Source organism: Macaca nemestrina, chromosome 8 (genome assembly GCF_043159975.1).
Source record: "Macaca nemestrina isolate mMacNem1 chromosome 8, mMacNem.hap1, whole genome shotgun sequence".
NCBI classification, from domain to species: domain Eukaryota; kingdom Metazoa; phylum Chordata; class Mammalia; order Primates; family Cercopithecidae; genus Macaca; species Macaca nemestrina.
The window spans coordinates 89,123,597-89,147,175 of record NC_092132.1 but is presented as its reverse complement, the minus strand read 5'-3'; the positions used below and the strand labels follow the sequence as shown (position 1 = coordinate 89,147,175).

The window sequence follows — 23,579 nt, the reverse complement described above, 5'->3', positions numbered from 1 at the left end:
TGACAGAAATGGACTGGGGAATGCCGCAAACCCTGGGGAATGCCAAAATGCTGGTGGTTGGGGGACAGGTGGAAAAATGGTGCCACCCAACCAAAGTGCAAAGGAGGTGCCAGAGAAGGAACAGCAAAGCCAGAAAAGTCACAGATGCAGGAGTTTGCAAAACATGTGGAATCCCGCAGAAAGGCCAAGTGGGGATAAAATGGAAATGATGCCACCAGGTTTGGTACCTGGGAGGCTGTTGATGGATGTTCCCTCCAAAGGCAGACTCAAAATAAAGGGGCAGGATAGCTAAAGAGTAAGGGGAGATGAAAGAAACAGACAGCACATGGACCACTCTTCCAGAAAGTCTGGCCCTGATGAGGAGAAAGGTACTTAGGGAAGGGGGATGATGAAGCCAAAGGTATATATTATTTTTTTGATTCGGGAAGATCTGAGCTTATTTTGCAAGTGGAGAGGAAGAGATGGGAAATTCCAAGATGGGAGGGGTGAGTGACAATACAAGGCCCTACGAGGGGCCGGAGTAACTGGCTGGCTCCAGAAGCCCCGGCATACAGCCCTGGGGCCCAGCCTCCCCAACTAGACCAACCCTTCCTGGCACTAGGCAGTACATCTCTGCCACCCCCGATCCTCCCCTACAGGAGGGCTGGGCACCATTACAGAGGAATCCAGAGGTAAAGAGGGCACTGCCAGTCCCAGTCTTCTCTGGGAGCTAAGCTAGACATCTGGTGAGAGGGTTATAGGAGAACATTAGATGTTGAGAATTGCTGGTGAGAGGAATGAGCAAAGGAGAGAGAATGGGAACGCAGGTAAAAGACTGGGTTTACATCATGAAAGACCCAGCTCTGAACCTCAGTGGGTGCCCTCTCAATGGAATAAAACCCCTTCTGTGTGGCCTTCAGGACCTGATGCCTCCTGGCCCCAGTCTCCCTTTCTAGCTTTCTCCACCATCATTCTGCTCACCCCTGACACCCTGACACTCAACTACAGGAGAATGGGGTGCGTGCTACATATGCTGGGCCTAAGCATCCTTCCCCGGGTCCCCTGGCCATCCCCCACCATTCTCGGCTTTACAGCCAGCTCCTCTGTGAGTCTAATTCCTCCAGATGGTATTAACTTCTTCTATGTGTCCACTTCATTAATATCTCTATAACACTAGTATTAAACCTATGATGTAAGTTCCAACCGAATGCAGAAAAAGGTGGTTCCATGACTGGGGAACTAAAAATATGGTAGAGCCATTCACAGAATAGCTGAAGTCTTAATTGCTAGCAGAATGGACCTAGTGGTAAAGACCTGAGACTTCTGCATGCAGCGGGCCCCACTTCCAATGCGGAATATGTTCACATTTCTCTAACTCTAGTCTTACATCCGTGGGGTCAGTTTATTCTGGACTCTGGATCAACTTATCTTTCCTAATTCATCCTCCTCTGCTCAAAAAGCTACAATGCCTTCCACAGCACATAGTGCACGTTCCTCAGGCTGGTAACAAAGGCTTTTCACAATCAGATCTCAGCACACCTTTCTAGCCGCTCTTGCAAACCATCCTCTCCAGTCAGACTGGTCTTCTCTGTCTCCTAACCTCTGTTGAACCCATTCCTCTCACCTGAACAGCCCTGCTTCTTTCTGCCGATTCCTAACTCATGCCTTTTTCAAAGCCCATCTCAAGTTCCATCTCTTCCTCCCTTGAGCACCTATAGTTTTTACTGTCTCTACCATTCATTTAGCATTTTAAAATACAATGCTCTGGGATCTCTTTATATATTAACTCATCATCCAAAGACATAAAAGCAGAGAAGTTTAAAAAATTTTTCTTTCTCTCCCAATTCAACATTTAGCCACATTTCCTGTATCAATTACATTTTTATTTTAAAATAAATTTAAGGAATATTTATGTGTTTATTAGAGGGGAGACACAAAGGAAGAGAGAAATCCCCAAATCCCCCAAACCCATGGAGATTACATGAATAACAAAATGGAGATGTGAAACTTGAAATTCTTTAGTAATTGGGACAATACCATATACTATATTAAATTCTTTTAACTCTCCTGGGTGGGAAGATCATCAGTGGCATTTCTAGCTTGGAAGCCTAACATCTAAAATTAACCAAGCTAAGCAGTATTTTCAATTGTCATCATGCAGAATTACATTGTTTAATGAACTAAGACCATTCAAAAATTTTGGGGAAAATGTTTATTTATTATTCTGAAATTAGACAGCTTTGCAACAAATTTAAGGTCAAAATTAACAAAACTACCTATTTAAGATCCTTATTATGAGACAAAGTTTATGCTTATATCTTTACAAAAATCTCCTTTAGCTTAATAAGTTGATAAATTTCCCCAATTCCTTATGTACAGCTTAAAGCTGACATTTAGCACTTTTTAACTTGAATTACTCTGTCAACTCTATGCCTGAAATCTTCATTTTTGTAAGAATGTACATTTTCTTAAATATATGAACTTCAATATGGACATAATTTAGGTTTATACTACCCAAATAACATATAATAATTAGCTGCTATAGGTCTGTCCATTCTAAAGATTTACTTATAAAAAGTAACAGAATTCCAATTTCTGAAATCATTATTGCTTCTTGCATACACATTATCCTTGCAATTCCTATCTCATGAGATTGCTGTGAAAACTAAATGCGATAGTATAGGTAAAAGCAAAGACTGACAGGTAGCCAAAGTATTTTATGGCTGAAGCATAGCATTAATGCTCAAAATATTTTGGGAGTTATAATTTAAAAGTCATGTTGCTAATGATTCAGGGAATAATTCAACCAATCAAATCGAGTTTCTTTCTCTTTTAAACATAAACAGTTTTTGTGCTCACTTTGTTTTGTTTTTACTAGGAAAAATTTTTAACTAAAACTTGGCTGAAATAAAAAAATCTTGTAACATCTCATCTTTAAAGGATCAGAACCTCTGCTTTCTTATTTGATCAATTTCAAGCTAGATTTAAAATACTAATCTAATTCTACTTTATTTCAGTGAAATGATGGATGAAATATATAAAGTTACTTATCTTTAAAATTTTCTAAATTTTATACTTAGCAGTTGAAGACCACACTTCTGAACTGCGCAACTTAAAAAAAATCTAGATTTTAGTACAGCATTAAACACAGAACCAGAGTATACCACAATGACTTTTATATTAATTTTAATACATATGCTCATTTTCCAGAAGTGGTTTTGGATGTTATTGCTTGATTTTAAAAAGCACAGAAAACTAGTCTACGTAAGGCACTGCCATACACAGGGTGGCAGCACTGAGAACCAAACACATGCAAACAGCAAGAACACTTGGAAGGGCCAATGGAAGCACACAAGTGTGCCTGAAATCTGATTAGGACAAACTTAGATGTACGGATATTTTGGCTTTAATTAAGAAATTTCTTTTAATTCTGGAAGAGTATCATGCATTGTACAAAAGCTATTATGAGTCAGCCTCTGAATGTGATCAATTGCATTTCTCCCACAACAAACTGCTTTCTCTACCTTTCCCTGCACTGATGGATAAAAGGTGAACTAAGAATAATTAAATTCAAGCACCATATGAGATCCAATGTTTAAGTAGAGCAACTGTATCTCTGGTATATATTTTAAAAGATAACCCAGGCTATAATTAAAAGTGCTCTCAGATAGGAATTTAAGAATAACATGATATTGAGAACATATCAAATAAAAGCAGTTATAGAAGTAAAGTTTTAAAATAACTGTCTACCAGCAATCTCTCAACAGCAATATTGTGAGATAGGAAGTACAGACACTTGTTTATACTTTCCCAAAAGAAGGGCTTGTAAGAAAAACATCCATAACAGTACTTAAAAAATTGAAATACTATTAAAAGTATTAAATGCTTGATAATTAAGAATTTAAATACAATAGACATTCAACCAAGTGCTGACCTATTTGTCATTCCTTTTTTTGAAAAATAATGAAAATAATTGAATATATCATGATTTTTAAGTAATTTTGACCATATATTTGAAAAAAAAATATTTTTATTAACTGATAAAGGCTAGCTGCTCAGCAACTTCTACAGAATTTTATATGTATTTTTTGTACTTTGCTTACAAACCTCTAGGCATAAAAAGTAGATTTAGATACAAAAACAACTACTTCAATTAAAATTATGTGTATTTCGGCAGTAAATCAAGTTATTCAGTTAAATATTTAAAGCTTTCATTCTATGTCTAATTAAGCCTATTACTTGATAGTTTACTTTCATTTTGATTTGGGTAAGCAAATATGACAATATATTTTAATACAGCATCTTTCAAAGCATAATATATGACAAATTATTTCTGAAAAATATGTCTGATACCTTTTTCTTAAAAATAAACTGAGCAAATTACATTAAAAGCTAGACCTGATAGATGTGCTTAACATAGAGCACAGTTAAATCAGTTATTTGTTTGCATGACAGTAGCCCTGAGAATGCTTACGTTTTATGAAGCAAGATAAAAACATAAAATGTCACTAACTCCTGTTTGGTGTGCCTGATCATTACAGAAACTTTCCTTCTTTGAAACATTTAAAAAATCTTCCAGATAACTGGTAGGGCTGCTTCCACCACTCTTGGTGTAATTAACCTATTTTATTATACATCTATTTCTATTTTAATGCTAAAATCCTATGAAATTGAATAGTAAATATCAAGTAAAATGCTACCAATATTAGAAGAGAAAAATCTAGATTGAAATTTATACAATTAAATTACCTCAGTCTATGACAAATTAGCAAAACAGATGAACATTTTCTTAGATTTATTTAGAAAGAATTTTAAAGGTGCAAGGAAAACAAATTCATGTTTGAGGTGTAGCTTATTTATAATAGGATATGCTGGTCATGTTAATATTTGTTTTTAAGTTTATAATAGGCTATAAGGTCATAAGAATCCAAATATATAAAGTGACAACTGTTCTATAAGTTGCAAATGTATAATAACATAGAATAATGGAGCAAATTTCTCTTCAATGGAATGCAGTGCTTAAATAAATTATGTTTAGGAAATACAGAAAATAGCTTAAGAAAAGGAAAGTGCTCATATATAATAAAACAGCATTTTTCCTTCATTGCCCAAAGTTGATAAAAATGAAACGTAGTCATTATAACTCTTTTAGGGTATGATGAAAAGTGATGTGAGCTCTATGTAATTCCAGCATTAAGACAACACAAGAAAAAATCAAGTTACTGAGAAAATCTGGTAGACTAAAATCCAACCGGTGCTATTTTGAACCTATACACTTGAACTATCTTAAGTTTCCAGGTTTAATTTCTTAAAATTCTCATGATCAAGAGCAATTCAATAAATATTTACTAAGGTATCTTCAAAGGAATAAAAGTGATTATGACACTTTCCAATTTTGCCTTTGAGCCAAAGGGGCTAAATTCCTCATTTGCTAATTGATTTCTAGTTTAAAAGTCTCCAAAAATGTATTTTAAAGTTAAAGGGCTCTAATGTCTAACCATTGGTTAAAGAGATACACTTTTAAAAAAATTGATATGGCAGTCCTCTACATGTAGTATTTATTCTGAGAATATTATCACATTCAGAAACAAAAAGATAGGAAATCATAATCAATATGTATATGTGCAATTCCAATATTGGTCTGCAATAATAATTCAAATATTTAATGACTGAAAGGCTAAAATAGGGCTCTCATTTTCAAAAAAGAAGAGTTCAAGACTCTCTAATGGCACATCCTTCACAATCTGTAAAGGATTCTGTTGCCTTTTAAGAAAAGATGCCCCCTCCACTCTCAAAATATTTTCTAATACTAAAGGCAACTTCTATCCCAGAAGATAATACCAAAAGTTTAGATTCTCTTTCAGAAAAATAATTGCTAAATAATAAATGGGAAAGAAAAAATTCCTTTACTCGGCAGTATAGACCTAAAAAATACCAGAAATTAAGAACTTTGTTGGTGAAATGTTATCATTATCTTGTGAAAGGATTTTTAAATGTGACTAAGTCTGTAACAAATTATTTAAATTGCTCTAAAAAAGTCCATGAAGCAAACTATTCTTAGACTGAGGTTTTAAAATTTATTTCATTAACTTAAAGTTTTAAGCTTTCTGATGAACAATGAAGAAAATGATTTTCAATAATTTCTAACTTTCTCAGGACACTTCACGAAGACACACATTTAAAATAATCTTTAAAATCTTTTATAAAAATAGCAGAAAGTAATTTTTCTTATTTAAAAAAAATTCTGAATAACCACTACAAATTATTCTTAGAATTTAATTTAGTTTAATTCAAATCTAAGAAGATAAGGAAGGAAAGCTTTGGGGATCTATTTTAAAAAGGTCATTATAAAACCAACAATTGGTATTAAAAATATTCTTGGCAGATCTCCCCAATTATCTAATTTTTAAGGCAAAATTATAACTTTTGCCTTGTAGTTGGTTATTATTTATTCACATAAGATGAATTTTTAATTTACCACAACTGTTATTTTTCTCTGAAATTCTTATCTACCAAATTCTTTACCATGAATTTTGGACATTTTAGTCCATACTTATTGTTATATATTTTCATTGTTTAAAATTATTATTTTTAAAAGGCACCAAAAAAACATTTTTGCTTCCTAACATCTTCACACTGCTAGGTTTTCTATGTTTTTAGATTAAGAAGATTCCACTTTTAAATGCAAGGAAATATTTTAAGCAAATTTCTTGTCCTATTAACCTAAGACATACTGCATAAGTTCATTCATTCTACACATGCACACACATTTTTTAGGTAGTCATCTCAAATTCCCAACACACACTATGGTTAGTTTTAATACCATGATCCTGTAGTAACTCTGTTTACAAGACATCCAGGGACTTTTAAATACTAACAATTTTAATGCAGTATCACACCACCTTTAAAAAAAAAATAAGATATTTCTGTTTTATAAAATTTTTAAATGTGCTGATAAGCATTTTTTTTTAAAGAGCAAAATTCTTAACAACAAACACCAATACATACGCAAAATCAGAAAACAAAAATACCCAAGTGCCCTTGGAAGTTCCACACCACCATATCCTTGTCAATACCACCCTGTAAAGAGGAGGCAGGGATAGCTATAAACAGTGAGTATAATGCAAACCTCTGGGCAGCAGGCTAATCAATTTAAAAGTAAAAATCAAATTATGTCCCTGCAATAATTTCTACTAGGCTATTACACACATACATTTCTTATAACTTCAAATGTTAATAGCTCAATACTTTTATAAAATTTTACAATCTAAAAATCTTAATTTTTCAAATGATATTTTACAATGAAATTTGCAAATAAGATATAAAAGTTAACCTAATATAAATGAAAAGTAGTAACAGTGGATTTCAGGTTTGAGCATTTCAAAACATTTAGGCAATAAAATAAATACAAAAAGCAAAAATTAGTTACCTCCAAGGTATTCTTATGGTAAAATACAAAAGAATTCCCATGCATGAATTCTAAAATCAGGTTAACTTTACAGCTAATCAATCTGATTTACCCTGCACTTATACTTTACATATTTGTAAATACTTTTCCATGACTACCTAAACACTTACTAATTGGTTAAATATGCTACCTATATTAATTCCTGCTAAAACTAAAGGTCTACCTTTGTTTTTCAGAAGTGACTTATATACTTTCAAAGTATTCAATGTTTCAGAAAAAGTGTTTATCAGGTTCTTAAGACATTTAAAAATGGCTCAAGGGATGATTTATAGCCCTTTTACCTTGATCATATTCACTACCTTGGATTTTGTTGAACAGATTCAGTTTTCTCCTTTTGAAACTCTTCCCTTACTCAAATAATTAAAGAATCTAAGATGTTATCAATATAAAGAGAAAAAATTAATATTTATTTCTTATACACTTGCAAACACACCAAAAAGAATATGTATTCCAAGCAATGTAAGTAAATTTCTTCAGTAAAACTTTTTTTTCCTTGGGGATGTGTGTAACTGGTAATTTTTTATATATCTTAATTTTCCAAAGAACATGATTCTAAAGAAAAAATATTAAAACATTCTTAGATAAAATTATTTGGACTACACAGCTCAAGAGGCAAATGATTACTGAAACAAAACTTCAAAGATAGCTATAGATATATATTTTAGTCATCTGGCTTTTCAAATCTCACTTAGGACAGGAGCATTACATTTAATTTAGGAAACAACAAATTTAATCCTTAGAAAGGAAAATTGCAGAATATCAAACCAAAATGTACATACTGACAACCAGGATTACATTAAAAATGAAGGAATAACCCCCACCTGTGCATGCTATTAAAACACAAATAGTACCCTTCAAATTTTAAAACTATACTGATAAAGCAAATTCACTAATTTATTTTGTTATAAATATCTACTTACTATTTACTAAAATATTTTGGTAATAATATACAGATACAGAATGTGTCAATATTAGCCCACACTTATAAATCTTCTACACCAGCTAAATTCTTTGTAGAATTTCAAGTAGCAAAATTAGGCATATAAATTTCAAATAAGACTATCAATATATGAGAATTCTCCGATTCCAACTGAAATAAAGATTTTGAGTACACAACATCATTACATTATTTCTGTATGTTGGTATAATTTAACAGTAGCTTCAGAAAAGGATGTTCAACAGGTAGTATTTCTAAGGCATCACAAAAGCTCAGTACAATCACTTCAAATTAAATATTGTGCTGTGCCCCATCTAAATAAGACTCTCTAAGCGATTACAGATTTTAGATTTGTGCACTCTGAGTGCATTTTCTAAATCAGACAAGTAGCTAGTTGCATCAAATACAAACATGAAGAAAGTTTTACACCACCCTATATGAGAGGAAGAAAAAAAAATCACAATACTAGCACTTTTATTTAGATTGACAATAAACCAATCACAAAGTGTCCAAACAACCTGAATAACACGATGATCTAATATAACTTGAATTCCTTCATTTTTTTATAGAGATTGAATTTATTGATATTAGCATCTGGTTTGTCAAAGTGGCAATTATTCAAGATCTAAGTCTCATTTACTTTAAATGCACAGCATAATTCTGACTACTTATAGTCAATGTAACTGTCTTGAGCCAAAATACAATGAAAACGTAAGATAAACTGAAAAGGCTTTGTAAGTCTTAATGGCATTCTGAAACCTCCGGACAGAAGATCATTGGGCAGGGAGGAGTTTCCCTTCTCTATTGATAGCTTAATCCTTTTCCAATCAATTTTGATTTAACTGTGGGTGATGAGATTAATTTTTTAATGAGTTCTTAGAAAGTTGTAATTGCTTCCAAAATCAGAAACCACAAGATGATGTACTCAAACACGTTACCGATGTGATGTTGTTATGGAGGTATTTACAGAAAGTTGGAAGAACTCAGTTGTAAACACAAGTTAACATATAATGGACTACAAAAATAATAACTTGTTTATACAGTATGGCAAGAAAAAACATTCTATATAAGAAGTCTAAAAATTCAGCTCTAACTTTAATCCATGTCTATAAATCATAAAAACAAGAGGAAATAAGGATTTATTTCAGAAACTCCATATACCTGTGGAAAATGGAACACAAGTAATTTCTACTGAAGATTAACCTTAATCCCCATTATAGTACAGCTAACAATTTACATATTTTAAATTTGGAAAATATCGTGGAAATCTAAAACATAAGAGCCGATACTAGTTTATGGTCAGTAAACACTTTCTGTTAAATAACACAAATAAATTCAACGCAGAAGATGAAAACTCATAGGGCTCAGGATTTTTTAAATCTTTTCATTTCAAAGGCGCAAAGTTACAGCCCATGTATAGGATGGACTTTAAATATGGATGTGTAAACTTTTCCATGGTGTTGGTGTGTGTACTTTCCTTCCCCCTAAAGAAATGCCTACTGCTTACAATATTAAAAGAATCTTCACCACTCTGTAATTTTCAACCAGAAGTCCTCAATGTACCTTAAGCAAAATTGAATATTAGGTATTTTACAGCTTTTACAAAATGGCTGTAAAATCACAATATGGGCATACACAGCTCTTTGATCTCACTGCACAGAATTCATAACTGTTCAATAATGCTATACCATTACACCACACACCTTAAACTATTTCCATTTTTCCACAATTCCTTCCAAAATCAGCTTCCAAAGCAAAGCAATGTAACATGAAAAGTTCCTGGGAGGGCTTGTTACACAAAAGAACAGCTTGGATACAAACTATACACATATCCATCTTCAGTTGAGGCTGTTTATCCCTCCTGTCCCTCCATCACTCCTATGGGTGGGTGCACTGGAGTAACAGAAAGGGAAGGATCTTCCATCACCACACCCTCCTAGCACCTCTGCTTTTGGTCCTCAGACAGTGATTCTGTGTAGGTGATGAAAACCATAGGAAAAGAGAAGCTGTCCCTTTAAAATGCCCTGCTCTGTCCCATATCCCACGTGGAACCAACATCAGCAGCACTTTCCCATTAACATCAATGTGATGCAAGAGACATCATCCTTTTATATACATAAAACCAGAAAACCTCAGCTTAACATTCTTCAGGAAGGATGAACAGGTGAAGCAAACGTGTCAGGAAGGGGGAAACCAAGCAACTCCACACCCCTCCCCAAAAGGTACTCCAGCCTTGCACTCCAGCCTCTCTGAGCACCATCACCTCTCTATCCCTCCTTTGCAGAGCCCAGTTTAAAGAAAGGAGGGAGCCACTAACAAAACCTGAAGCATAAATGCGACGAAAATGCAATCTAAAGCCGGAAAGGTTTATTCTTCCAATCACACATATTAACTCTATTAAGAAAATGGCATCACTTTTTTTTCCACCCAAAAAAACCCCGCAAAGATCATTAAAAGAGAGTTATAAAATAGCAAATATAGTGTTTATCTTATCTCAGATCAGTCCACATTACCAATAAGTTTAGCAGTTTCTGCACTACCACCTCCCCCCTCGCTCCCCCTGCTTCTCTTGCATCGGATTTTCACGTTTTCTCATTGTCGGTTGAGTTATAAAAGGCTTTTGCCCTTCGAAAGTTTTAAAAAATAAATAAATATTAACTCCTTGGTCCCTGCAAAGTCAAAATGGACTTCAGGGGAAAGGCGGTACATACTTTTACCTTTAGCGAGAAAAGGGGGAGCATCCCGGATTTTTAGGGATTTTTTGCGATTTTTTAAAAATTTTTATTTGGTTATATGCCTGAGTTCTCCCTCCATTTTGGTTGTTTATGATACTGACAACAAGCTGTCCCTGCTCTGTGCCGATCTCCTGCTTTCATTTAGCACCCCCTCCCCCTACCCCCCCTCGCAGCCACACACCCCAGGCTCACACCTCCCTGCAGACCCCGCACCCCGACCCCGGCTTGCCCACCTGAGGAAAGGGCAAAAACAAATTCATTTCTCCAGAAAAGAAAAACCTCTTTTGAAAAAGGGGCAAAGTTACCCCAAGTCACTCAAAGTGCCCCCCAAATATTGCCGACTGCGGGTTTCCGCCAGGCCCTTTGGGAAGCGACCTTCCCCCGGGATGTTTTGGTGGAAAATGCGGAGAGTTTACTCTCAAAACTGAATTTATATTAATTTTTCCCTTATTTTTCGGGTCTCTAATGTCTTCCGCTCTCGCTGTTGCCGCTGCCGCTGTCACAATATTCACAGCACCAGAGAGGAGGAGGAGGAGGAGGAGGAAAACTTTTCAAACTTTCCAGACCCTGAATAAAGGGTTTTTTTTTTTTCCCACCGACCTCACCTTCGGGTCCCCAGCCGCATCGCCCCCTGCCCTGTCAGAAGCGACTTCGGGAGTCCTCGCAGCCCCGCGTAATTATTTTATTTTATTTTTTATTATTATTTTTCTCTCTGGGGTCCTGAGCAGGGGCTGAGAGTAGCACAAACTTTTCCTCCTCCTGCCGCCGCCGCTGCTCCTCTGCCCCCTCGGCTAGTCCCATAATTTAAATAACCCTGATATTTCTCCCGCTAAACGCCTCGCCGCCGCCCCGGACCCCCGGAGAACTCACCGCGGGGCTTTAACATCCTCCCTCCGGCCCGTCCGCCGCCTCTACACCGCCCGCGGAATTTCTAATAATTTTTTTCTCATATTTCGGGCTGGACGCGGCGGGCCTGGAAATTGTTTCCTTACGCCTCTTTCCAGCAGCCATTGTAGTGTATGCGCTGCCCCTGCAGCCCAACTTGCAGCTGCCGCCGCCGCCGCCGCCGCCGCCGCCGACGTCGCGCCCACCGCCACCTCCCCCTGCCTGTTCGGCCGCCGCCCCCGCCTCCCATCGGACCGCCCCCAACCCCCGCCCGCCACTGCGCCCGCCCCCCGCGCGCGCTCCGCCCGGGAGCCGTCCACTCGGCGCCGCCGCTGGCGGGAGCCGACCCACCCATTGGGCCGCGGCGCCGCCCGTCAAGGCGAAGTGTTAAGAGACGGGCCGCGGCTGGGAGGTGCGGTGGGGCGGGGGAGAGGGGGCGGGGTCGCGCGCCCCGCCCCGCCCACTCCTCCCGCCTCGGCCCTCCTTTCGCCAGGCGGGGGCGGGGCGAGGCCCGCCTGCCCCTGCGGCCCAGGGCCCCGCGCGGCTGTCAGTCTCGCGGCGGCGCGCGCCGATTGGGCGGGCTGCCGCCGGGGAGCGGGGGCAGCAAGTTCGGATGCGCGCTACTTAAGGTCCTGCTGCGTGAGCCATTGACGTGTTTGGAGCTGGAGACGGCCTGGGTGCTGGCGAAGCGGAGGCCCGAGGTGAGTGGTCCCCCGCCCTACCTCCCCGGCGGCCGCAGAAAAGCGGGAAGAGAGGGGTGCCCTTGGGCCGCAGCGGGGCCCGAATCCACTTCTGCGGCGCGGAGGCGCTGCCGCCAGGTTTCGCCGCAGCGCGAACCTCTTCCCGTTGCTCTTCCTCCTGCCACAGCGGTCTGTTAGTTCCGGGGGCGAGGAAGATGACCCCTGCCTAGTCCGGGCAACCCCAGCTCTTCTTCCACTCTCCTTCTCTGTAGCCTCTGAAGCGCAGTTGCCGGCCCCACCCCCAGTTCCCTGCGTTTTCCTCGCCCCTTGCCTCTCTCGGCACGGTCTCAGGGCACAGCAAGGTGTGTTCACCTGTGCGCACTGTCCAGGATCAGACGCTGGCGGGCTACACCGCGGAAGACGGCGAGGCCTCGGGTTCGCCCCATGTTTCTCCTCGCCCTGCCCGCCCACCTCCAGCGGGCCACCCTTGACTTCTTACCCTCTGCACCTGGCAGTAGGTTAACGGCACGGCGTGTGCAGCTTCCGGGTTTAGCAGAACCGTGGACCCTGCCCGGGCTCCGACCCCGGGGCGTGTGGGCATGAACGTGTTCAGAAACGTTCCCATCCCCCTGCCCTTTCAAAGCTACTTAGAGAGGGGGGACGTGAACCACTGGATGGGAAATCAAGAACTGCTTTATTAAGCAGTTTGCCCTTTGGAGTGGATTTTAGAGTTATTACCCGAATGTGCTATGGTTTTGTGGCCCCTCCTTCAAATCTTTGCTTGGTTTTTCTTTCTGGCTATCCTCTGCAAGTAGTAGAGCCTTGTAACATTTGTTTAGTACATTCAAAAAGTAATAGATAAGGCCCCTTCAGCCAAGCACTCGATGTTGCACTTCAGCCCCGCTTCTCACTGTAAATTGACATTTCCTCTTCAATTCCAGTTAATACACGAGGAACTCATGCAAAGGAGGGGACTTTCGGAAATCCAAATTTAGAGTGCCTTGTGTTTAGAATCCGGAAGGAAAAGGAAATGAAATGTGAAGAAACTCATGCACCAAACTTGAACTGGTTATATGTCATGTTACCTAGGTATTATTTTTAAAGAATCTCTGACTGACAATAAAATATAGAGTAGGATACTTTCACGTAAGGCACGAAACTTTAATGCAAAGTTGTCTGATCCTCGTTGAGATTATTAAATCTAAAGTGTATGAACAGCTAAGAAGAATTCTGTGTTCTCTCATCATAGGATAGATGTAAAAAAGAAAGCTGTGAATTTATTTACTATCATCTCTCAGGAAGAAGTCAAGCGTGAAAAAAAAAATTATCTTCAGGAGAGGAAGAAGCTTGTAGATACAATTGAACAGCATCGATTTCTTTTTTGCCAAGATGTTACTGTTTGCAGGATATTTTCTTGTATTGTTCAATGAAAATCATAAAATTATTATTCAGTGATTAGTTAATGGACACCAGAATAACCAAACCCTTTTCCATTGATTTTTTTGCAAAGCCTGGTCTCCTTTGGCCTGGACATCCTGGTCTTTCCCATAGTAGAACCGGGCTGGGTGAGTCTTTTTTTTTTTTTTTTTTTTTTTTTTTTTTTAAAGACGGAGTCTCCCACTGTCGCTTGGGCTGGAGTGCAGTGGCACAATCTCGACTCACCGCAATCTCTGCTTCCCAGGTTCAAGCGATTCTCCTGCCTCGGCCTCCTGAGTAGCTGGGATTACAGGCGCGTGCCACCAAGCTCGGCTAATTTTTGTATTTTTAGTAGAGACAGAGTTTCACCATGTTGGTCAGGCTGGTCTTGAACTCCTGATCTTGTGATCCGCCCGACTCGGCCTCCCCAGCTTTTGCAAAGCTGTTTCTCTAGGAATTGAATTGGAAGATTACAGAAGCACAGTAGCATTCCCTGACTTCCTGCAACCCAGGGAAGCAATCAGTTAAAAAGAAGATGCCACTGGAAGTAAAATTTCTACTCTTTTGTTTTTTAAACAGTATAACTTTTCATAATGTCAACTAAGCAATAACTTGGCTTTTTGGTGTGTTGGTTACCCTACTATTGGCCATAAAATAGGCACTCTGGTACTTCAGTTGATGAATGTTTGTGCTAAAGTTGGACTGTACTGAATTCCATTCTTATTTTGTATGCTAATTGCTGTAAAATAAGGAAGTAATTGTTGGAATGCATACTGTATTCTTAGGTTTTATTAGTGCATTTGGTTGCTTAAGAATAAGAGTAAACCACAACTGAATTATAATTGAACTATCTTTCTTTTTTGTTTTTTTGAGACAGTCTCTCTCTGTCACCCAGGCTGGAGTGCACTGATGCAATCACAGTTGACTGCAGCCTTGACTTCGTGGGCTATAGTGATCCTTCCACCTTAGCCTTGCAAGTAGCTGGGACCACAGGCACACGGCACGACACCAGGCTAATTTTGTATTTTTGGTAGAAATGGGGTTTCTCTGTGTCGCCTAGGTTGATCTCGAACTGCTGAGCTTAAGCAGCCCTTCAGCCCCTAGCCTCCCAAAGTGCAGGAATTACAGGCAGGTGACACCACACCCAGGCCGTAGATGCATTTCAGTCCAATATATGGCCTTTGTGTTGAGGCATGGCCATACAAAGGAAAAACACGTTCAAGTTTTTTTTTTTTTTTTTTTTTTTTTGAGATGGAGCCTCGCTCTCACCAGGCTGGAGTGCAGTGGCGCGATCTCGGCTCACTGCAAGCTCTGCCTCCCGGGTTCACACCATTCTTCTGCCTCAGCCTCCCGAGTAGCTGGGACTACAGGCGCCCACCACCATGCCTGGCTCATTTTTTGTATGTTTAGTAGAGATGGAGTTTCACCATGTTAGCCAGGATGGTCTCGATCTCCTGACCTCGTGATCCACCCGCCTCAGCCTCCCAAAGTGCTGGGATTACAGGCGTGAGCCACCGCACCCAGCCACGTTCAAGTTTTTATTCACAAAATACAGAGAATACACGAAGTTCTTCACTAGGTGATCATTATGCCAAAATCAAAATTTCAGGTACTTTTAGGGCTGTTGAGATGTATTGATTTATTTTCTGTCATCTGCATAATTATTTTTTTGTGTCTACCCTCAGTAAGAAGACTGTCAGGATGCCCGTGGTAACAGGGAGGCTGAGAGATCCTGACATAAATCCTTGCTTGTCGGTAGGATGGTTTGCTTTAATTTTCATGAGTGTTAAGTTGGAAAAACAGGCTGCTTTTAGTTTTGTGGGCCTTTGTTTTCTGCAGTTGTTGAATAAAGTTATTTCTCTACAAAAAATATTGCTGGCCAGCATATCCTTTTTAACTAGAGCATTTTTTAGATGTTTATAATTTCTGTAACATTCATGTGTTCTTTAGTTTTCCTTATTTGTATAATATGCAAGCATTTGGTTGTCACTGTAAAACTACACAGGAAAATGTAACACTGAGAATGTTTAGTCCAAACATGGAAAACTGGAAGGTATGATATTTTTAAACTGTCACTGACATTTATTGTTTCACTAGTAATAATAGCATCATGTCCTTGACAACCTGGCTGAGAGTAATGGGCTGATAATAGAATTAGCCTATTTAAAGCTTAAAGGTTTTCACAAAGGTATCTCATAAACAAAATGTCTTAAGAGTAGGCTTTTATTGGCATTTATTTGGTATGATTTGCAATACTTACTTGTGGTTTTGCTACCTTTGAATAATGTAGTTATCATAACTGGTCCCATGAAAATTATACTCTTTAGTGATATGCATTTTCCAAATATATACATTCATTAAATATTTGGCATAGAAATTCGACTTTGTTCTGTTTAGGTAGAACATGTTTCTTAGATATGTGTTGCAAACTATCTACCCATATAGCTAAAGCTTTCCTTTAGATCTGTGGTCCCCAACCTTTTGGGCACCAAGGACTGGTTTTGTGGAAGACAATTTTTTCCACAGACAGGGAAGGGGGTGGGCGTCAACAGGCGTTAGATTCTCATAAGGAGCTTGCAACCTAGATCCCTCACAGACATGCAGTTCACAATAGAGTTCATGCTCCTGTGAGAATCTAATGCTCCCACTGACGTGACAGGAAGGGGAGCTCAGGTGGTAAGGCTCACTCGCCCACTACTCATCTCCTGCTGTCTGGCGGGATTCCTAACAGACCACAGACCAGTACGACTTTGTGGCCCGGGGTTTGGGGACCCCTGCTTTAGATGACTTCACAGAATCATACCTTTCACTTTTAAGTTATTCAATGTACTTCCAGTTCACACAGCTTAAATTTAATCCCCATGTGGCACCTACTTTCCTTTGAATTTATAGCCTGTTTGGTTTTGAAGTAATATCTATTAAAATTGCTTATATAATAGTGTATTCGTATAATGGAGTAAATGGTAGCCAAAAATGCATTGAGATAAATGGTGTTAATTTAGGTTGTCTTGATGTAGACCAGTTATTAGTGATTTCCTTGGAATCTTGAAACCAACGTTATGATCAAACATTCAAGCCAAAATGAAAATCTGGAAAAGCAGGAGAGATGTACTGTGAGTCAGGAGATGGATTCTGATTCTAGCTGTGCAGTAGTCATTTAACACATTGCACCTTGCCTCAGTTTCTTACTAAAATGGTTACTGGATTAATTAATCACAGTTATTTGGCTCAAATTCCTTTGATCACATATTCAGAAAACGGGCCCAGATTATAAAAAGGAAGGTGTTAGCCTAAGCAGAGTGCATACTGGGATAGTTAGCGAGATTGTCCAGTTTTTATTAGAGTCTACCCGTCAAAATGAACACAAATGAACTATTTCACGTTATTTGCTTCTAGGGAAGCAGCTTGTTTATTTTTTTGTCTGTTTGCTTTTAGATCCTATTCTACCTTTTAAATGATGCCTCTCTTATGTCTGTAAGGAATCTGATGCTTCCACCAGATGTCTGGATGAAAATAACTATGACAAGGAAAGGTGTTCCACTTACTTCTTGAAGTATAAAAACTGCCGGAAATTCTGGGTAAGCCTAGATTGGTTAACTTTGTGTTAAAACCCATCTCCTAGGCTTGAAACTGAAGCCTAAAATTAGTCAGTACCCACAATCTTTTCCCACTGATGGCTGTAGGGAAACTTAACTTTTCAACTTTATCCTCTGCTGCTTTAGCCCTGAAAGATCCTTGAGAGCTCTCGTTAGCTGCCTCCTCATCCTCTAAGCTATAAGAATGCAGTTTTAATATAGGTGGGTCTTCCTAGGCATTTAAGTATCTGCAGCCCTAAAACAATGTCTTTGTTATAAATTTAGTTTTCCTGGAGATGAACAGAATGTTTCACTTCCCTTGTCATAACACATCATGTTAGACTTCCATTTCTGCCTTTTTCTTTCTCACTGCCATCCATGGTAGTTAAAATGCTCCATTTTTCTGAAAACATTGGTATATAATTTCTGTTTCCTTGAACCACTGAATCCAGCTATTTCCTTTCCCTTTGCTAAACGCACTGTTGGTTTTATTTCACGATTATTCAGTAGCTCTTCTTGATGGACTGTATATACTTTTGTACTTTGTATATTCCCATCCCAATTGCTGTTAATGTATTCCTGTGGGAATGACTACTTCTATTTAATTGTTAATAATTTAAAAACGTTTATCTGGAGTCCTATAATTAGGTTTTGGGTTTTTTTTTTAAACTTGGTTTTTAGAATTTCCTGTTTGAGGAAGCAATAGCAAATTACTGGCAAATGATTAGCATTTAATACATGACTGATTTTGGTTTCTTCTTTTTTATTTTAATGCCTGTACACAGCATTCTATCATGATGCAGAGAAGACGGAACGGAGTGAAGCCATGTATGCCTACGGCAGCAGAAAGAGATGAAATCTTGAGAGCAGTGGGAAAGATGCCCTATTGAATGTTTGCATTAAAAGTATTTATATAACTTAGAAGCAGATGAATATTTCTAATAAATGATCGCTGTAATATTTAAGACTGTACACCCCTCACCCAGACAGACCTTAAGTTCTTCAAGTGGAGACAGTGAAGTCATCCCGTGTCCTTTTTGCTTGCTGTCAGTGCCATGCCGATGGTATGTTGCTGCTGGCTGTGCTGTGGCATGAGTTTGCATGATTTTCTCGAGGCATGGAGTTAGGTAAGGCTACATGAGAAATCGAACTTTTCCACTGAGTTTTGAAAGAAGAGTATGATGTGAACAAGTAAAGACTGAATGGGGCTGAGATGAAGGCAATGTTTCCAAGTAAAGGAAATGCTATGAGCAAGAGTGTGAGGCAAGGGAAGCTGGAACCACATTCAGAGAGTATCCTGTAGCTTGTTCCACCTAAAATCTCAGGTGGGTGGAGCAGTGGTGGGAGAAGACTGGAAAGGTAAGTTGAAGGTAAGGAATGTGTGGTGGGCCTCAGATCCCAGGCTCATTCCTCAAATCAGTTCTTACTTCCCTCACTTATCTTTGTTTAAATAAGGTTAGTACATTCACTAGGGACAAAGGGGTTTTTCTAAATAAATGGCATAAAAAAGAACTGGTTGTCTTTCTTTAAAGAAAGGCTTAGTTACAGGATTCTGTGATTAAAATCCTTAAATATTGGGTAGCTGTAGTATCAGTTTTTGAACCACAGTAATGGGAAGAAAGACAAATGGATTCCTTTAGAAGTAGAATTTCTATTTGCAGGATGAGTTGGGTAGGGAAAGGGGTCGGGGTTCATCAGGTGAACTCAACACTGATGAGACTAGAACCTCACTTTTTGATATAAACACAATACTTATTCAGTGTGGTGACTGGGGTAGATTGTGAAGCAACCCTCCTTATGCCTACTGCCTTTTAGAATCATTTGTTTAATTCACGGTAGTTGTATGAAGACATACTATTATTGAATGAAATTTAATATGTACTTGAAAACATGCTTTTGTCCCTTCTCTTCATCTGGTCTAATTCAAGAACATTGTTTTAATGGCTGCTGACAATGAACCATCTGTCTGAGTCTAAAACCAAGCTTGGGTTTCTAAGCCACATGACCTTGATTGTTAAATGTAGTTATATTTGAATAAAAAATGAATTATTTCCAAAATTCTTTTCATTTGTATGGACTGGTATAAAAATGATGGATTAAAACAGGACCAGAAAAGAATGAATGCATACCTGTGTAAGAAGTATTTTAGTACTTTTTTAAGCACACTTGTTTTTTTTTTGTTTTTGTTTTTGTTTTTTTTGTTTTTTTTTTTTTTTTTTTTTTTTTTTGAGACAGAGTCTCGCTTAGTCGCCCAGGCTGGAGTGCAGTGGCGCGATCTCGGCTCACTGCAAGCTCCGCCTCCCGGGTTCACGCCATTCTCCTGCCTCAGCCTCCCGAGTAGCTGGGACTACAGGCGCCCGCCGCCTCGCCCGGCTAATTTTTTGCATTTTTAGTAGAGACGGGGTTTCACAGTGTTAGCCAGGATGGTCTCGATCTCCTGACCTTGTGATCCACCCGCCTCGGCCTCCCAAAGTGCTGGGATTACAGGCGTGAGCCACTGCACCCGGCCCACACTTGTTAAAGGGCTTGGAATTTTAATGTCACTTCTTTGAATTTACATACCAATATCAACATTCATCCTGTAACTAGTTGTCCTGATGCCACTCTTGTTGAGTCTTTTCAGTACCTTTGCCTTATTGCTGAGCACTTCAGGTAAAGACATGGATACCCGCCTTCCCACCAGGCCCTCCTGCCCGCTGGCCTCTGGGTTGAGGTTGATGTAGGTTCAAGAACTGCAGTTGGCGGCTTGGCGTGGTGGCTCACGCCTGTAATCCCAGCACTTTGGGAGGCCAAGGCAGGTGGATCACGAGGTCAGAAGATCAAGACCATCCTGGCTAACGTGGTGAAACCCCGTCTCTACTAAAAATACAAAAAATTAGCTGGGCTTGGTGGCGGGTGCCTGTAGTCACAGCTACTCTGGAGGCTGAGGCAGGAGAATGGTGTGAACCTGGGAGGCGGAGCTTGCAGTAAGCCGAGATTGCGCCACTGCACTCCAGCCCACTGGGCGACAGTGAGACTGTCTCAAAAAAGAAGAAGAAGAACCAGTTGGTCACCAGTGGCACTCTGTAGGGAGCTATAGTTCTGGAGATTGGGGAAGAAACTTTTTTTTTTTTTTTTGAGATGAGTGCTGCTCTGTTGCCCAGACTGGAGTGCAGTGGTGTGATCTTGGCTCACTGGAACCTCTGCCTGCCAGGCTCAAGTGATTCTCGTGCCTCAGACTCCCAAGTACCTGGGATTACAGGCATGAGCCACCACGCCCGGCTAATTTTTGTGTTTTTAGTAGTGATGGGGTTTCACCACGTTGGCCAGGCTGTCTTGAACTGCTGACCTCAGGTAATCCACCTTCCTCAGCCTTCCAAAGTGCTGGGATTATAGGCGTGAGCCACCGCGCACGGCTCATTTTGTTTTTTAGAGACAAGGTCTCACTCTTGCCCAGGCTTCAGTGCATTGGCGTCGTCATAGCTCACTGCAGCCTTCAGCTCCTGGCCTCAAGCCCTCCTCCTCTCTCAGCCTCCTGAGTAGCTGGAGTTGTATCTGCCTGCCTGGCTCCCATTTTCTCCTAAAGCCAACCTCCAACACTTAGGCAACTGGTAATCTACTTTCTGTTTATCTTATTGCCTATTTATGGACATTTATATAAATGGAATCATATAATATGTGGTCTTTTATGACTGGCCTCTGACAACCTCATGTTTTCAAGGTTCATTTATGTTGTTACATGTATCAGTACTTTAGCATTCCATTATATGGCTATACCACATTTTATTTATCCATGAATCAGCTGATGGGCATTTGGATTTCCACTTCTTGCCTATTATGAGTCATGCTGTTTTTTGAACATTTTGTAGAAGTTTTTATGTGGACATTAATTTCTCCTTAAGATATATACCTAGGAGTTGAATTGCTGGGTCAGGTGGTAACTGTTTAACCTTTTGAGGCACAAACAGTTTTTCAAAGTCGCTGCACTGTTTTACAATCCCATCAACAGTGTATGCGAGTTCCAAATTTCTCAACTTCCTCATTAACACTTGTTATCTGCTTTGGATTACAGCCATCGTAGTGGGTGTGAACTGGTATCTCCTTATGGCTTTGATTTGCATTTCCTTGATGGCTAATGATGTCAACCAAATTTTAATGTGTATATTGGCAGTTTGTATTTCTTATTTGGAGAAATGTTTATTTGGATCCTTTGCCCATTTTTAAATTTTTAAATTGGGTTGTCTTAATTACTGAGTTTTAAGAATTCTTTATATATAACAGATAAAAATTCCCTATCAGATATATGGTTTGCAATTTTTTTCTCCCATTCCGTGGGTTGTATTTTCACTTTATGGTGTACTTTGAAGCACAAAAGTGTTTGATTTTGATGAACTCCAATTTTTTTCTTTCGTTGCTTTTGGTATCATATGTAAGAAAGCATTGCCTAATCCAAGGTAACAAAGATTTCCACCTTTTTTTGTAGAGCGTTATGGTTTTAGCTCTTACATTTAGGTCTTTGTATATTTCGAGTTAATTTTTGTACATTATGAGGTGGGAGTTAGGCTTCATTCTTTTGCATATGGCTATTCAGTGTTCCCGGCACCATTTATTGACAAAGAACTATTCTTTTCTTCATTGAATTGTCTTGGCACCGTTGTTGCAAATTTGTTGACTGTACATGTGAGAGTTTATTTCTGGCCTGAAATTCTATTCCATTGATCTGTATAGGTCTGTCCTTATGCCAGCACCACACTGTCTTGATTATTGTAGCTTTGTAGTAATGGCACAGCTCTTTGATGATTGGTTTCTGTAAGTGTGTTTTTTATAAAGTGCTTTCAATGACAAACTAATTGGGGATTTTTAATCAGTAAATCCTTAACATATATGTAATGACTCCGTCCAGGCAAAACTGTTCAGTTTAAAATTTGTCTTTGGTAATTCCCTAATTCCTAGTTTGCCTCTTTACACCTACCCTGAAAACTTCAGTATACTCTTCTTATAACCTGGTTGTTCAAGATCTCATGGCACCACTTTTTAGTGGCAGTCTCAGGAGTTTTTCTCATCACCACTGTTAAATTTGCCTCTATTGTATTTATTTCCCTTTCCAAGATTCTGCTTTGGGAGAGGTGAAGCTAATTAATTTGATAAATTGTGTCAGTGGGCGCCATGAGAAATTTTGGCGTCGGGCAAGCTTTTGATATCAATTATCAACTAACAAAATATGGAGAAGGCATTTTACTGCTTAAACTACATTTTATTTTTTATTTTTCCTTTGCAAAATAAAAACTGAAGTTGAAAAAATTAGAGTGCATTAGGTGACTTGATTTGCCTAATTTTACCACGTTCAGTAACATACCCAGCTATCCAGAGTACACAAAGTGAATATCACAGTAGAGATGAGGGGGAATTAAGAGGAGGTGAGAAGAATTCTGACCAGGCATACGAGGAAGGCTTTAGAGAGGTTACACATGAGCTGAGCCTGAACAGACTGGTGAAATTTTAACTGGAACAGTCAAGAGATGGCCATTCAACTTCAGAAAATAGGATACACTGGGAATGGTGAGTGTGCATGGAAGGAATGGACAGGTTGAGCATCCCAAATTTGAAAATCTGAAATCTAAAATGTGCTGAAATCCCAAATTTGAAGCTCATAGAAAATGCTTATTAGAGCATGCCAATTTCGGATTTTCAGTACAATAAATCTGCCCCAGAAGCAGCCGGTGTCAAGAATTTTCAAGATTTTCCCTGCATTTAAAAGCTTACCTATTACATAAAAAGAACATCATAGTACATGAGCTATAGGATACCTTGCTTTTTTCACTTGATATTAAGTGATATTAAGGTTGGAATAATTTTCTATTTGTGATTATAGATTTACTTTATTTCTTTCAGTGGCTTCAGTTTCTGTTTTATGGCATACCATTA

The 23,579-nt window shown here is 39.1% G+C and overlaps 3 protein-coding genes across 11 annotated transcripts in view; 2 read left to right on the top strand and 1 right to left on the bottom strand.

Annotated features, from left to right (window-relative positions):
• Nucleotides 1-12,200, bottom strand: part of LOC105482273 (PLAG1 zinc finger) — a 48,791-nt gene extending 36,591 nt beyond the window's left edge. For all 6 annotated transcript variants that reach the window (XM_071068228.1, XM_071068230.1, XM_071068229.1 and 3 more), the window contains exon 1: nucleotides 11,990-12,200. The gene's annotated coding sequence lies outside the window, so the exon portion shown is untranslated. The remainder of the gene's footprint in view (nucleotides 1-11,989) is intronic.
• On the top strand, nucleotides 12,139-13,619 carry LOC139355599 (uncharacterized). The gene is given in 3 exon segments (XM_071067433.1): nucleotides 12,139-12,643; nucleotides 12,711-13,162; nucleotides 13,165-13,619. Coding segments are annotated over 3 exon segments (1,080 nt in total). The 3' UTR covers nucleotides 13,288-13,619.
• LOC105482272 (coiled-coil-helix-coiled-coil-helix domain containing 7) lies at nucleotides 12,554-18,647 on the top strand. 4 transcript variants are annotated; one of them, XM_011742291.3, is made up of 5 exons: nucleotides 12,589-12,705; nucleotides 13,626-13,773; nucleotides 15,786-15,855; nucleotides 17,536-17,678; nucleotides 18,461-18,647. In XM_011742291.3, the coding sequence occupies exons 2-4, from the start codon at nucleotides 13,715-13,717 to the stop codon at nucleotides 17,650-17,652; spliced, it is 246 nt and encodes an 81-aa protein (XP_011740593.1). In that variant the 5' UTR covers nucleotides 12,589-12,705; nucleotides 13,626-13,714; the 3' UTR covers nucleotides 17,653-17,678; nucleotides 18,461-18,647. The 4 variants fall into 4 exon arrangements, with proteins under 4 accessions (XP_011740594.1, XP_011740592.2, XP_011740593.1 ...); XM_011742289.3 differs by having other exon boundaries at nucleotides 12,603-12,705; nucleotides 17,580-17,678; XM_011742292.3 differs by lacking the exon at nucleotides 13,626-13,773 and having other exon boundaries at nucleotides 12,554-12,705.
• The last annotated feature ends 4,932 nt before the right edge of the window (nucleotides 18,648-23,579 follow it).